At 42.8% G+C, this 16153-nt stretch overlaps 1 protein-coding gene across 15 annotated transcripts in view; it reads right to left on the bottom strand.

Annotated features, from left to right (window-relative positions):
* Positions 1-2579: 2579 nt before the first annotated feature.
* The window catches only part of PER2 (period circadian regulator 2), a 73318-nt gene continuing 59744 nt past the window's right edge, over positions 2580-16153 (bottom strand). For 13 of the 15 annotated variants that reach the window (XM_073360018.2, XM_073360014.2, XM_073360016.2 and 10 more), the window contains 4 exons: positions 12614-12800; positions 11598-11790; positions 9581-9731; positions 2581-5367 (listed from right to left, as the gene is read on the bottom strand). In XM_073360018.2, the coding sequence (XP_073216119.2) occupies positions 5218-5367; positions 9581-9731; positions 11598-11790; positions 12614-12800 (681 nt within the window). In that variant the 3' untranslated portion in view covers positions 2581-5217. Of the gene's footprint in view, positions 5368-9580; positions 9732-11597; positions 11791-12613; positions 12801-16153 lie in introns of all 15 variants that reach the window. The other 2 variants (XM_078854446.1, XM_078854449.1) reach the window with 2 other exon arrangements.

Genomic DNA, 16153 nt, shown 5'->3' with positions numbered 1-16153 from the left:
TCGAAAGGAAAAGGTATATTAACTTTAACCATAGTATGTATTCAGGAAAGTAATGCTTCTTGAGAAATCTTGGTATTTGATTGCATTGTTGCTTCTTTAAACATTTGTACTCTTCGCCTTTGCTACCTACTTGCAAATTATGCAGCTTGTAGTGCATTTTCCTCATTCTTCCACTGTACACTTGTGCATTTATTTTAATTGTAAGTGACTCCTATGCAGAGTTAGCATCAAATCGTCCACAGAATTGCAAATAAAGGTTAGTATACACGTCAACATTTTAAGGCATTTTGCAAAGTCTGAATTTGTAAAAAGGAAAGGAGGACTTGTGGCACCGTGGAGACTAACCAATTTATTTGAGCATAAGCTTTCGTGAGCTACAGCTCACTTCATCGGATGCATTCAGTGTATTTTCCACGGTATGCATCCGATGAAGTGAGCTGTAGCTCACGAAAGCTTATGCTCAAATAAATTGGTTAGTCTCTAAGGTGCCACAAGTCCTTTTCTTTTTGCAAATACAGACTAACACGGCTGCTACTCTGAAACCTGAATTTGTAAAGGTACATTGCCAAGTTAGTGCTTTGGTCAGAGAACAGTAATAATTTTCTGGCTCCAAAGGAGTAAGTTTGCAAATTTAGGCCCTGATTCTACAAACACTTAACACAGACTTCAGTGGGACTTAAATCCTTCCCTGTTCAGCAAAGCACCTAAGGGCATGCTTAAATTCTCTGCTAGATCAGGGACAGAAAAAGGACACATGGTAGTCAGAGACCATCATTTCAAATTAAAAAAGGCCTTTTCTGAAAGTTAGTTTGAACTTCATATATAGTGCCTGCTTTCTGATCCTTAAATGGCACTTTTCCAGCAGCAATTCCATCTCAACACACCAGGAAGGTAAATTGTCAGTATTAATCTAACAGAGGGGACAGATTGGGCAAAGCACCAAAGTGTTTGAAGTCATATTGTGCCAGAGGCGGACAAAAAAAACAGAACCCAGGATTCCTTGCTTCTATTTCCCTTTCTAAATCTGTCACAAATAGTTCTGTGACGAGTTGTCTTAAAAGATATTTTCTTCATGTTCCAAATCCAGCAGTGTCCACATCACAACTACTGCTTTTCAGATACACTGAGTTCTGTCTTGCAGTCACAAAGAAACGGTCGGGTTGTAGGAGCAGCAGCATGCACTGTCAGAACACCACTCCGGGTAAAAAAAAATGGGTTATTCCACATTCCGTGGACAGTAATAACTACTAACAAGTTAACAGGCACCAAACTCACCTGCGGTAAAAGTCTATGGAAAAAACAGGAAAGGATTAGCGATTAACTGAAATTGAGCACAAGTTTTACACACATGCTCAGTGTGTGCAAGTTACTATTCTTTGACTTCATAGCCTAGTACAAATATTTCAGTCTCTACTGAATCCTGAAAATTCAGATTTCGAAAATATCTGGGTAAAATATAATTTCATATTTTCATTCCTGGATGACTTTTTACTTGCTTTAATGTGTCCTGGATCTCTGTTTTAATATGGTATCTGACTTTTCACATTTCCACAATACAAATCACTACTCTCTCTTCCCAATTATAGAACATTTTTATATATCTGATAAAAAGGCCTGTGATTGTTACCCAAAGAACCCGTCGAAGTTATCAATCTGGCTACTGTTCAGCAACCTGCGTGAAAGATGGTAATCTCAGTCCACAAATGCCCACAATACAAAAGCCATCACCATAATTGGCACACCCGCTTGTCAGTTTCAGGGAAGATTTCAAAGTAGGCCAATTTATCCTCACACCTAAGCAAGTCCCTGACTAAATGGGGTAATCTGGGGAATCCTGCACTGCTGCTGTATGGACTGTACTAACTCTGGATAAGCTAACTTTGGTCTCCACAATTAATTTTTATTTGTTACTAGGAAAGCTCAATTTACTTTAAAAGAAAGCACTGAGCTCAATCTAGCGCAATTGACCCCTAAACCTCACCCTTTCAAACAGATAAACCAAGTTGCACTTTTTTTTTTTTAATTGACTTTCACCTTTGTGTAGCTTTTGGAAACCATATTAATTCTCCCTGATACAATGGGTTTCTTTTGAAGAACTATAGCACTTCAGAATTCCCTTATACAGTAGACAAATACACACTCTGTTTTGGTCAATGTAGAACTACCCTTTGCTTTAAGGTTCTATGAAAAACCTTATATGTCTACCCCTTTCATAGAGCCTTTTGTAGCACCTCTATTATTAAGGCTTAGAATTTGGCATGCAGTTGTGGTAATTGTGAAAAACAGATCTACAATTCTAAAAAACTGTGCCTAATAGTTTTTAATCTGTTTTCCTGTGGTAGGCCCGAAATTTAGGTTTTATAAAAGCTTTTAATCAAATCTAAAGCCAACAGAACTATTTTCACTCCAGTGAAAACTAATTTTTTTTTTGAAAGTAGCATTCCAAACTCAAACATTGCAGCATTGTGTGAGGGCACAAGAATGCAAAAGTGTAGTTAGAAATGGATTATAAACAATTATTTTCATGAGCTAAAGTTCAAACTTATAGAAACACACACACACACGGAAAGTAAATTAGCTTGAAGCATTGGGTTTTAATACTTTACAGCATTACTAACACCACAAAGGTAGGTATGTCTAATAGTGATTAAACATGACAGTTTCAGGGCGTGAAACTGGAATTCTGGTTTCCTCACCTGCTCATTACAAGGATTTAGAGGAGGGCGAAAGAACAAGTAATGATAGTAGTCTAGTTGACATTTAACAAAAAACAAGCAGGAGAATGTCGCCTTCTGGTGTTTTTGAACAGCTAACGCCCATTAATTCACATTCAAACATACTGAAGTCAGGGGTGCTTCCCCTGCCAGTCACTTTGTCCAGAGTCTCAGAACCACTAAGCCAACATTTTCAGCATGCAAAGGTTGCATTTTCCATTTTGAACACTAAGTTTACTATTCTGAGACATTAGCAAAGATTTAATTTTATCTGCTTTGGTACAGTAAGCTATTAGTAATTTGTATAATCTTCACTTTTGAAATAGTAGTTTACATGTGTTAGGTATAACTGGCATATAGTTACCCCCAGCTATAAAAGGTCAATAAATAAAAAGGCAGCTAAAAATATATGTTTTATTTATCAGTTTTCTAAAATGCAAAAAGTCAAAGATTAGTCACAAGTGACAAAACCAAAATATTGCACTGTGTACAGAAAACATTGTTGACAAAAGGTTATGTCACATCATATTACAACATAAATTATAATTTTTCCCAACCTATCTAGAAGTGGAGATTTGTCATTTTAAAGTTACAGGGAAATATTTTAAATACTACCTTGTAAATGCACACACTTTAAAAAAATGCAAGGGTAAGTTTTTGTATAAACACATCCACAAAATGCTCTAAATACACCTTTTCCCTCCCTTTCATTAAGTCAGTTACAAGACATTCGTTAAAAAAAAATTAGCCAGAAAAGCATGCTAATAGTGAAAAAAAGAGTACAAAGTGGTTGAGAAGTCCCTGAAAGTTGTTTGTACACTTTGAGAAATAAAGCTTTAAGAGTGCAATCACTCTGGTCCAATTAAAATAATATATTTCTGCATGTAATAATGGCATATGCGCAATATGCTGGTATATCTGCACAGCTTAATTTCTGCACAAAACATCTAGTACATTGGACTTTATAAACACTGAAAAATTAAATTGGGTTTCCTATTTGAGTTAATATTGACACAGATTTAAGTTTTATCTTTTCACTATTAAAAACAATGGGAGTATGAGCTCTTGCTGGTGAGTGTTTCATACAACATTAAAGTGAAATGGTCACTAGTAAGTTGTGATTCTATGAGTTTCGTAAGTTCTTCCTGTAAGCTATAAAGATGAAAACCACCAGAAATACAGTTGTAGTAATTGTAAACACATTAAGTGAAGACACATTGAAACTAATGTTTTAATTTGACTGCAGCTGAATCTCTTTATACATTTCCCCCTGCTACCCTTCAGACTCAGTACTGCCATCCAGAAGTATTCTAAGCTTAAGTGTTCTTTATCTCAACACTTATTGGCAAATCCACCCTTTTTTGTCCTCTTCTCATTGCCAAGTAGTATAAAAGAACAGCTTCTGCACCTAACGCACAAATATCCAGATCCATACTATTCCAGAGGTACTACAAGTAAACTTCCTGACATCAAAGGATTCTACCCACATAGCTGAAGATCACTCAGTAACCAAATATAATGAAATGAGTACTGTTATTATACACAGAAAAGGTTTTTATAACTATTTTGACTTTGAGAAAAGTCAAACCCTCTGAACACATACATGTTTAATATTTATTTAGCCAGAACTGAAAGACTGAAAGGCCAACTTAATGAAGGAACAAACTAGAAAGAAGGGTACACAAACTTATACCAATCTTTAAGTAACAGGCAGTGGTAGAGAGACAGTGTTCTTTTCTGCAGTTCAAGTTTTTGAACATATACTAGATATATTCGTTCTGAGAATTTATTTCAGTGTAATGAATAGTTCATAGCGTTTCAATGGTCATGAAAACAAAACATTACCAAGTTCATGGCTCTCCTTCATGTTCTCCCATACATTCACAATTTTAATCTGTGACCTAAAAATTTTATGAACAGATATTGACGTTAGTAATATGCTATTAAAATATTCCCAGCATTTAAACATGAATGGGAACAAAGAAGATGGGATCAACTAATTGGAGAAAGGATGCGAATTGTGAATCAAAATACCTGCAGAGTATCAACATTTTTCTTCAATATAGTGGAGTAATTCAGTAATTAACAGTGATTTCAAAATGTAAACTCAATTTAGTGCTGCATCATTACTAAGTGGATAGTTGAAGAAAACACCATTAAACTATGTATTTTACAGCACTCATTAACCTGATTACCAGATCTATAGGCTTTCATGAAAGCTTCTACAATTTATAGAAAAGCTTTAGGCATTTAAGTGAGAGTCTCTTTTTTTTTTAAAATAAAGATTTTTGTTTCTAAAACTGCACTGTCCTCAACAGTGTACTGGAAAGATAAGGGATTGCCCCATTCAAAGAGATTAATTCACAAATGACTTTTCTAGAACAAAAAATCCATTTGTCTTATAAACCAGATTCATTTGACTAGAAACAAGTTTTAAAACCTTAAGACATGCTGATGCATCATAGTAATTTAAAGCAGCTGCTTTTCTAAATAGTGCCAAATATTAGGTTTGTTCTTCACTGATTTGACTCAGGGTAGCCAAGTTGTTTTCTTCACTGGCTTCAATCATTTCATTAAGCTCCATTTCATGGATTTCTTCGTCATATGGTGTATAAAAACAGCTTCGTGTGTTGTCCTCACAGTAAATACACTCCTTCGAAAGAAATACAATAATGCTTTATGAGGATCTCTCACTAAGTGAACCAATACTTAAAAGTTGGGTCGACATAGCTGTGGCACATAGGCAGAGGTGGATTAAGGTTTCGTGGGGCCCTGGGCCAGAGCAAGTGTGGGGCCCTTTCCCCACACTTTCTGCCTATAGCCCCGCCCCTGTTCTGCCCCTTCCCCCAACCCCTGTTCCACACACTGTCCCAGCCCATTTCAAGCCCCACTGCAGCCCCCATTTGCTCTTATCTGCCCCCCTCCAACCACTGCAGCCCCAAACCCAGAGAAGCTCTGCCCCTTCCTCCTCCCACCAGGTCCCTAGGGCTGCAGCAGGGAATGAGTGCTCCCCCAGTCCTGAGGCAGTAGTAGGGAGCCAGAGCTCCTCCAGCACCTGGGCTGAGGCTCAGGACTGGGTGTTGCGGCTTCCCCTGCCGCCCTGTGCTTCTGTGGGGGGATAGGGTTCGGGGCACTGGGGCTTCTCGCACCCCGCTTGCCCAGAGCTATCTGGGCTGACTTGTGCCTCCTCATACCAGCGGGAAGCTGGGGGGAGGGGGGCGTGGAGAAGAGAACCAATTAAAGGGGAGGACGCGTGACCTTCCTACATGTCTCCTCCCTGCCCCCCACGTTACCTGCTCTGTCCTCCAGCTGCCCCCGTCAGCACATTTGGCTACCTCCTGCCCTTCCTGGCGGACAGGCTCAGGCAGGGAGCAGGATGGAGCTGCTCAGTGGCTGCTCTGTGCAGCACAGCCAGCTGCCTGGGAGAGAGCCTGGCTGGGAGGTGGGGGACAGTAACGGCAGCCCACTTCCTTCCGCGGACTCTGCTTCTGGGACAGGGGCCTAGCAAGCCAGAGCCCAGCGAGCCAGAGCCCCGCTCCCCAGAATGCTCTCTGTGCACCAGCTGCCGCCAGGGACAGAGCCTGGCTGGGGAAGGGCAGCAGCCTGCTCCCTGCCCAGACTTGGCTTCTGAGGACAGGGGCCAAACATGTTGGGGGGGAAAGGGGGAGCTCCGGCTCACTCAGCCGTTTCCCCAGAAGCCGAGCCTGGGCAGGGAGCAGGCTGCTGTCTCTTCTCAGCCAGGCTCTCTCTCAGCCAGCTGCTGTGGGCAGACTCCCAGCACAGCTGGAGAGGCTCTGGCCCCCAACCCTGCCGCTTGTCTGCTGGGGGTGAGGTGCCCACTTTGCCGGGGCACCTAGGCAATGGCCCCATGGATAATATGCCATTGCATGTAGGGGTGTGAAAAATTAGTTAAGCTGACCTAACCTCTGATGTAGATGCAGATAAGGTCAAAGGAAGAATTATTTTGTGCACATCAATGTTCTATATCAGTAGTTCTCAAACTTTCACACAGCAAGCCTGTGAGTATGAACCCCCTCCCCAATAAATTAAAAACTATTATAAATGCTGGAGGCAAAGAAGGGCTTGCGGGTGGAGGCTGACAGCTCATGACCCCTCACGTAATAACCTCATGACTCACGACCCCCAGTTTGAGAACCTGTTCTATATGATGGAATCTTGGACAATCCATTTGTGGTCATCTGCAGAGGTGGTCTGTGATACTCTGGTCCTCAAGGGAACCCCCTGCACCCCCATGTTCATCCTTATAATATGACTGTGTGGTATCCAATGCAAAGTTTGTCACGTCAGGTGTCTTTGGAAGGCTCATGATGCACTGAGCATTGTTGTTACAGTAATGTTATAAGAAAAGGAGTACTTGTGGCACCTTAGAGACTAACTAATTTATTTGAGCATAAGCTGTAGCTCACGAAAGCTTATGCTTAAATAAATTGGTTAGTCTTTAAGGTGCCACAAGTACTCCTTTTCTTTTTGCAAATACAGACTAACACGGATGCTACTCTGAAACCTGTCATTATGCAAGTGACGTTATACATTGTAATTTCATGTATATAGTTATGAGGCTGAAAATGGGTCATCATAGCTTAAAATAGGCCCAGGCAAAAACTCCCCAAGAGCAGAGGGGTAGTTCACATCTCATCAGGGCATGTATGGGACAAACCAAACCCAGCCCAGCCTCAGGAATAAAGGACACCGGCCTAGGCAGCAACAAAGGATCTGTTGGACTCTTGGGTGAGTCACCTCCTTTCCTGTGGTCAGTTCAGGACTGCAAGGAGATAATGCTCACCTGCCTCTGAAGGGGGGGCGGGGGCACAGAAAAGCCAAGAGGGAAGAAAGAACATGATAAAAGAGAGTTGTTTGCCATGCTCTTCCTCTTCCACCTACATCTACAGACACCACCACCACACGACTGAAGCGCTGATCAAAGGGGAGAGCCTGGCTGAAGGGCAACCAGCCAGCCTGCGGTGAGAAGCACCTAAGTTTGTAAGGGCACTGAAAATGTTAAGATCAGCTTAGAATGCGTTTTGCTTTTATTTCGTTTGACCAAATCCGACTTAGTGTGCTTTGACTTTTGAACACTTAAAATCTATCTTTGTAGTTAATAAATCTGTTTATTCTACCTCTGAGGTGGGTAAACTACGGCCCCCTCCTGCCCAACCCCTGAGCCCCTGGCCCGAGAAGTTAGCCCCTGGCCCCACCCCCTGTTGCTCCCCCTCCCCCGCTGTTCCCCTTCTCCCACAGCCTCAGCGCACTGCGTCACTAGCACAATGCTCTGGGCGGCAGAGCAGCTGCAGAGCTATAGCCTGACCCGGTGCTCTGTGCTGTGCAGTGGAGTGGCTGGCTCCAGCCGAGTGGCACGACTGCACGTCCTCGTGCTCTGGGCAGCACGGCTCTAGCGCCGCCAGCCACCGGTGCTCTAGGCAGCGCAGTAAGGGGACGGGGGAGTGTGGGGGTTGGAGAGAGGGCAGGGGAGTTGAGAGTGGTGGTCAGGGGGTGGGGGTGTGGACAGGGGTCAGGGCGGTCAGAGGGCAGGGAACAGGGGAGTTGAATAGGTGCAGGAGTCCGGGGGACCAGTCAGGAAGGAGGGGGGGTTGGATGGGGCAGCAGGGGGCAGGAGTTCTGGGGGTGGTCAGGGAGAAAGGGTGGTTGGATGTGGCAGGGGTCCCGGGGGGGTGGGGGAAGAGGAGGAAGAGAACCAGTTGGGAATGAGAGGAGGGGTTGGATGGAGCGGTGGGGGGTTGTTAAGGTGGAGGTCCAGGGGCGGTCAGGGATGGGGGGTGGTGGTGGATGGGGCAGGAGTCCCTGGGGGGCTGTCAGGAGGCGACAAGCAGGGGAGGGTTGGATGGGGGTGGGGGCCAGGCCACGCCTGGCTGTTTGGGGAGTCATAGGCTCCCCTAACTGGCCCTCCATACAATTTTGGAAACCCGATGTGGCCCTCAAGCCAAAAAAAAAAAAAAAGTTTGCCTGACCCTGTTCTACCTGAAGCAGTGTGTTTGGTTTGAAGTGTGTTAGAGAGACTCCCCTTGGATTAACAAGCCTGGTACATATCAAATTTCTTTGTTAAACTGACAAACATATAAGCTTGCAGCATCCAGCAGGCATAACTGGACACTGGAAGACTGAGGTTCCTAGCCTTTTGTCTGGGTCTGGAGATATTGGCTAGTGTTATTCGGTTGCACAATCCAAGGAGCAGCTTACATGCTAGAGGCTGTGCGTAAACAGCCCAGGAGTGGGGGTTCTCACAGCATAGCACGGTAAGGCTGGCTCCCAGAGTCAAGGATTGGGGTGACCTAGCAGATCACCAGTCCAGATAACAGAGGGGAACGGCACATGGTCCACTAAAAACTTCTGCAAGCTTGCCAGGCGTAAGGTGGCTAGGATAACGTAGTGGTAAATGCATCAGTTCCAGAGACAAAAAACTTCTTGGCAAAAGAAGGGGATAGATTGCTGTCGGATGTAAAACATGGCTACTGTGTTGTCAGTCATGACCTGGATAATCTTTTATTGGACCAACTTCTGTCAATGGAAGACACAAGCTTTTGAGCTTCAGGCCTTAAAGAAGAGCTCTGTGTAGCTCAAAAGCTTCTCTTTAACCATCAGAAGTTGGTCCAATAAGAGATATTACCTCACCCACCATGTCTCTTTAGGACCAACACAGCAACAACCACCCTGCAAACATGTTCTGGACTGTCATTCCCCGTAGCCTGGGAAGAAGTTACCCTAAAAATTGGAATTAAACGGTCTCTCAATGTAGTTGATCAAGTTTTCTGTGCAACTATAAAAATGAGTCTCAACAGCAAATGAAGACTTACATAATAAAGGAGTAGTATTAATCGATTTAAACTTACTGAATTAGCAACTGCTTTTGGAAGTCCACCCTTCTGGATCCATGGATGAACTTCAATAAGCTCTCTCTTTTGTTCTTCTGTAAACTTTGGCTGGAATTTTTGCATTTGCTTTAGTTTTTGTTTGTCCTCTTTTAAAACCATTTCCAAATTTCTAAAATAAATGTATTTAGAAATTGAACTGCACAGTTTTAAGGACCTAAAGTCTAATTTTTATCTGGCTTGCACATACAAATATCTTGTGGAAAGCTAACATTTTAAGCCCCCCATCCCTAACCCCAAATCTATGTTAAACTTACAACCAAAAGTAAGTCTGAAAGATGTTATGGTTGTGTCAGCATCTTCAAGTTTGCAGACAAACCACTCCTGTGCCTCTGCTGATAGCTCATTGCTTTCCTGAAGTGCAGCAGGGAAAACAGACTATCCCTTTTCAGAGTGACTCTTCAGAAACCTGCTGGCAGCATCTGTGAAACTGACAAGAACGTTGTCAGTTGCACTCTGCTGCTGCTTAAGAAAGCTCAGAGCTAGGGTAGATACAGGCACCAGAGGTATTTACTAGAGAGGAGAGCTCAAAAGAGTCTGGATTTCTGATAGGGGTTAGAACAGAAAAAAGGAGACCTGTTCTTCTACAATAGGCCGCACAGTCAGGCAACTCTAGAATTACAAGTGACAGAGAGACAGAAAACGCTCCTCCTTTCCAGGAGTCAGAGTGGGTGGGGAATTTGGTTCTGGGGCGTTGAATTAAAATTTCAACAACATTTACTAGTCAGGTGCTGATATGGAAGATGAAACCCCAAAGCAGAGTCCAAGGACAGCACCCTGGTAGGAATCCCAGTACCTTTTCCTATTCCTGCTAGCAGGAATAGGAATAGATTGGCTTCTCACTTAGGTGTCACACTTCCACTGTCTTTCTTATCAGCCTCTATGCTTGTGGGTTTAAATCTCTGGTTATTAGACACTGTTCACTGGAATAATATTTGAAACAATATACTTTTGCAACTGTTCCTACTCAAAAATTCTAAGACTTGGTCTACAACTAAAACTTAGCTCAAACTAGTTATATCACTTATGGCTGTGAAAAATGTCATGCTCTGTGCAATGGAGTTAGGTTGCCCTAACCCCCACTATAGACAGAGTCAGGTTGACCGAAGACTTGTTCCGTCAGCCTAGCTACCGCCTCTTAAGGGAGTGGATTTGCTACAGTGACAGAAAAAACGCCCTCTGTTGCTGTAGTAAGGTCTACACTCCTGGTGCAGCTGTGCCACAGTTGCATTTGTAGTGTAGACATACACTAAGTCTATATTTATATCACATTAATAGGGAACACTCAAGTTAACCACCACCCCAGGCTTTATAAATCTAGGTCAAAGTTCAACCTCTTTTCGCTCCTCACAGGAGATAACAGGCTTCTCTTTTCACACACCTACCTTATCAAAACTGCAGTTACTGAAAGACAGATAAAGGAGGAGAATCCAAATCAAGTGTTTTAAACTAAGGGTTTACTCACTGCTTGTGGGTCCTTATCCTTCCTAAGGTGCAGAGAGTGGGGCTTTGTGAGGAGCAGGGGATGTGTGTGTTTATAGGGTAGGGAAAGGATTTAGACAGGAGGCAAGTATTTGAATGTGGAGGTTTTCAGTGAAATAGCAAGAGTACAGTGATTTGCATACTACAATCACCATGCACGCCAACTGATAGAAGTGTAACTAGTCAGACTAAAAGGATTTGTATGTATATGATTGTCAGTCAGTAACTGTACAACAACATCCTCAGCCAACACCATAGTTTAGGACCATATTAATCCTATTGAATTGGACTTATCCTTGTTTCTATAGCTATCAAATACATCCATCTTTCAGGCTAGTAAACAGAAAACACACTAAAAAGAGACCAAGCTTGAAAAGCAGAATGACGTAACGGCTTAGTCCATTCAGGGTCAGATAATCTTTACTGAAATAGCAGTTCATCTCTTCTCCCCCTTAGCATCTCTGCAGCTCATACAGGAATAAAAGGACTTAGTTACCGGGATGGTATCTGGTAAGTCATCATAACAGCGTCATCTGTATTTGCCATCAGTAACCAGATAGGATCCTGAAGGACATATTTAATGAAATGTTCACTGTTTTCCATTTCAGCGTTCTTTTTTGTATTATGATTATTTTCTGAGGAATCGATGCTTCCAAAATATTTGCTGGTATGACTTGTCTCACTACTGCCTTTAAAAATAAAAAAAGTGGCTTTTATAATAAATGTCAAATGTTCCATTTAAGTACACTGTTTGAACCATATTTTCTTCCATAACAGGCAAACCCTTTTAGCCAATCAAAATGCCTGATGGAGGTATACAATAGAGAATCCCCTTAAAAGTCTCTGAGTAGGTCATCTGTGTTGACCTCCTACATCCCACAGAGGGAAGATTCCCTCAATAGCTGTTGCTGCCGAACATGGAGTAGAAAATTTGGAATGAAAAAAAAAAAAGGTAACTAGAATACATATTCATCTTCCTTTGGGCTATTACCCAGAAAAGACTGCAGCTAAGAAAGGAACCCTATCACACTATTATCTGAACACACGACAATGTTACCGACAAGCTTTTTTTAATTATAATTCTAAGATCTTTAGTTTTGATTAAAGAAACAAATACTTTTCAGTTTAAATTAGTCCTGTTAAATAGAAAATGAAGGAAAAAACAAAACACATTATTGATCTGTCACAATTACCTCAAACATCTTCCTACCTGGCCTCACAGCCTCTCTACAACTAAGATAGCATATGTTAGTTGTTCCAAATGCAGCCCAAAGAAAAACATTTAAACAGAAGTCAACGTTTCTCCATTTTCAACAGGCTATTACAGCAGTCCAAGACAAATAAAGCTATATGAAATTTTTAAATATCATAAGATTGACCATAAATTAGATTTAAAAAGAAGAGTATGATTTTACTGTAAAGCACTTGGGGTCAAAGTGATATCTGTAATAGCTCACAATCCCGCTCTTAATGTTTCACAAGGCATGATTATATTCAACCAGTAAACATCACCTGTTCCGCTCCCTGACATGCCACAGCCGTTGGATCCAGATCCCAGCGACTCGGCAGCTGCTGATACGCCACTTCCTGATGAAGCTGAGCCAGTGCCTGAACATGCATCCTCTTGAAGTAAAATATGAAGTAAATCACTGTACGTAGAGAGAGCATCGCTATTTTGAGCTCCCACTGGAGAATCAATCTGGGTGAGAGGAAGGTGAAAAGGAAATCATGACCATTTATTCACTAATATTTATGTTAAATATATGGGACAGACTGAACTCAGTTCTTTACATAAAAGTAAGTAAAAGTACCTTTTCATAGAGAAAGGACCAGCTGCACAACACACAGGTAGTCTGACTGATAATTAAGGAGGTAGAAGGAAGTGGGTTAATAGGTTTGTTGGGTAATCTTTTAGTCAAATAACTACATATTCTTTTTCAACACAAGTTAAAGCTTAAACATCTCTCTTCAATGTAAGGAAATAGTTTGTCAAAGGTACAGTATTAATGTATGTCACTCTGCTGGAGCCATCTGACTTCTTCTGCAGCATCTAGATTCTACTGGGACAGGAAAGACTAGGAATCGTCCCTATTGTAACAACTCAAAAATAAAAAAAGTGACATTTGCTACAATAGCTATCACCATTGCTGTAAAAGGGAAAAAAGATAAGGCTTATCTACACACGGTTCCCTAGGGGAAGAAGCTACATGTGTATAAGCATCTTTATACTGGTTTATAATTAGTGCACTCTAGGGGATTGGACCAATAACTGTACTTTTTTATAGTACAGTAACAGTATTTTTTTTTTCTAATCGGGGCTCCTCAACGCTGTAGGAAGTGTCGATCCCACTATAAGTTCACATGCATCCTTTGTGCACAAGACCAGAGGCACACAAGCCATTTGTGCTGGAGCCACACACCTCTGTACCTCCTTGTACATCTGTATAAGGGAAGAGTGGGCACAACACTCCGTCAGTTCTCTTGCAATTCAAGGCCTATACTGCTGAGGAGTGCTAAAAGTGGAAACAGGGGACAGGTCATAGGATCCACATTGACTACATCTCAAAAAGCCTGTGACTGTAAGGTAAGCAACCGTTCTGAGTATGCGACAGTGTGGAACTCCACTCAAGGTGGCCAGCAAGCAGTATCTACTGGCAGCAGTACCTGGACAGTGTGAGGGAGAGTCTCGTCTATATCAGTCAAACAGAGACTGAAGTACTGCTAGTCTGAACTTGGCATCTGCCTGGGCAGCCATGTCAAGTGCATAATGCTCAACAGTTAGTGGGTTACTCCAGGCATCTGCCCTACAGATCTCAAGGACTGGCATGTTCCTGAAGCAATAGGAAGCTGCTGCCTGTGCCCTGGTGGAGTGTGCATTAAATGTCCAAAGGAAAAGGCTCGCTAGCCAACTGATAGCAGGTGGAAATACACTGTATTGACATTTCTAGGCTTGACCTTTCAACATGCTGGATATAGCCATGCGGAAGAGGGGGGAGAGAGAGTCCTGTGCTGAGAATCCTGTCCTGAGAATCCTGTCCTGTGTCTTGTTGAGATAAAGCAGGCCCTGCAAACATCCCAAGTAGGACGCTTCTTTTCTCCAGCAAAGAACGAAATTTCAGGAAGAAAAGCAGTAAGGTCAAACTGGTTCACGCGGAGTTCTGAGATCACTTTAGGGAGGAACTTAAGGTGCAATTTCACCACCATTGTGTCCCTGTTGAAGGATGTTCCGGTCATAAGTGCTTGGAGCTAATTGACTTTCCATGCTGATGTGATGGCCAGGAGTGAAAGTCTTGATGGTGAGGTGGTATAATCATCCCTGTGAGAGAAGTTTGAATGGAGGTTCCATAAGCTGCAGGAAAACAATGTGGGGAGTTGGGACTCTAATTAGAGAGCAGGGATGAAGAAGGCTCTTGAGAAACCTTGACAGAGTCAGAGAAGACTGAAAATGACTATCAGAGCAGAGATGGGGGGTGGGGGGAATCTTTTCAACTTTGAGGCATTAGTCCTCTTGCTGGAGGTCTTTTGGCTTTGTAAAACAATCTCCTGAACCTATAAGGAGTAGTCTGTCAGTCCTACTCATCCAATCAACGTCCAGGCAATTAGGTGTAATGACTGTGGGTCTGAGTGAAGTATTTGACTCAGATTCTGAGACAGTATGTCTGGACATATGGGAAGGCATACTGGGAGGCTGGCTGGACACATGCACGAGATCCAGCAGCTAAAGCTGCTTCAGCCAGTAAGGGCTACCCTAACTATAGCCTTTTCCCATCGTATCTTGGACATTATCCTGCAAATCAGGGGGGTGGGGGAAATCAGTGAGAAAACATAGGAGTTCTTGAGACCAAATGAAGAAAGGCTTCTACAAGGGAGGCTAGGTTCACAACCCCTCTGAAACAGAAATCCCTATATTTGACACGGTTGAATGTGGCAAAGAGGTCTACAGTAGGGGGTCTCACACTGGTGGAATATCCTGTCAAGAATGGATTTCTGCAGTGACCACTCAAGACTAGTTAAGTTCCAGCTCAAAAAGAGCGCCAGGTCATTGCTGACTCCCGGACGATTTTGAGCTACCAAGATTGTCCCATGCTGATGACGCCATTCCCAGAAATTCATGGCTTCCAAAAAGAGATAGGAGGCCCTCAATCATCCTGTTTTATATAGTGCACTGCCACTATATATAGTGTTCTGCCAATGTGCCATCTGTCTGCACCACAGAGTCTGAAGAACAGGCAGGAAAGCTACACAGGCTAGCCTGACAGCCCTTAGTTCCAACAAATTCATGTAGAGCTTCAGATGATTTTGACACCATGAGCCTTGCATCTGAAGGTGGTTCTATTGGGTGCCCCAGCCTGTTCTGGATATCTGTAACTAGCATAATCATTGGGGAGGAACTGAAAAGAGTATTCACTCATGTTCAGTGGATCTAGCCACCACATGTGGTCCTGTGGGACATGAGGACAAACTATAACTCATCTGCTCATATGATGCTTGGATAGGAGTAGGTGGTCCTTGACCACTGTTGTGGAGTCCACAGATTAAGTGTCAGATATACAAATGCAGACATATGGCCTAAAAGTTCAAGGCATGTACATGCTATTGTCAATCTGACCACACGTCATGCACTAATCAACTAAAGAGACCAGAACCTGTCCTGCAGCAGACCCCTTTGCTAATCTGGAGTTGATTAGAGCTATTATCTCTACCAACAGAAAAGGACAATTTCTTGTAGGTCACCAGGAGTCCCAAGTGGGAAAACTGGGAAAGAATGTGATCTAGGGCTGTTTCAATCTTTTCCTGGGACCTGCCTCTTATCAGCCAGTTGCCTAGATGGGGATTCCTGGTTTCTTAGATGTGCCATCTCTACAGCCAGGCACTCAGTGAACACTCTTGATGCTATGGAGAGTCCAAAAGGCAGAATCCTGTACTGATAATGGTTGGGACCCACTGTGAACCTTATGTATTTCTAGTGGGCCAGATGGATGGAGATGTGGAAGGATCCTGCAAGTCGAGAGCCATGAACCAGTCTTGAGCGTGAAGCAATGGAAGCAAGCG

Source organism: Lepidochelys kempii, chromosome 9, assembly GCF_965140285.1.
Source record: "Lepidochelys kempii isolate rLepKem1 chromosome 9, rLepKem1.hap1, whole genome shotgun sequence".
In the NCBI taxonomy this organism is placed as follows: Eukaryota; Metazoa; Chordata; order Testudines; family Cheloniidae; genus Lepidochelys; species Lepidochelys kempii.
Note: the sequence above shows the minus strand (reverse complement) of the source record. Positions and strands in the feature narration are given on the sequence as shown.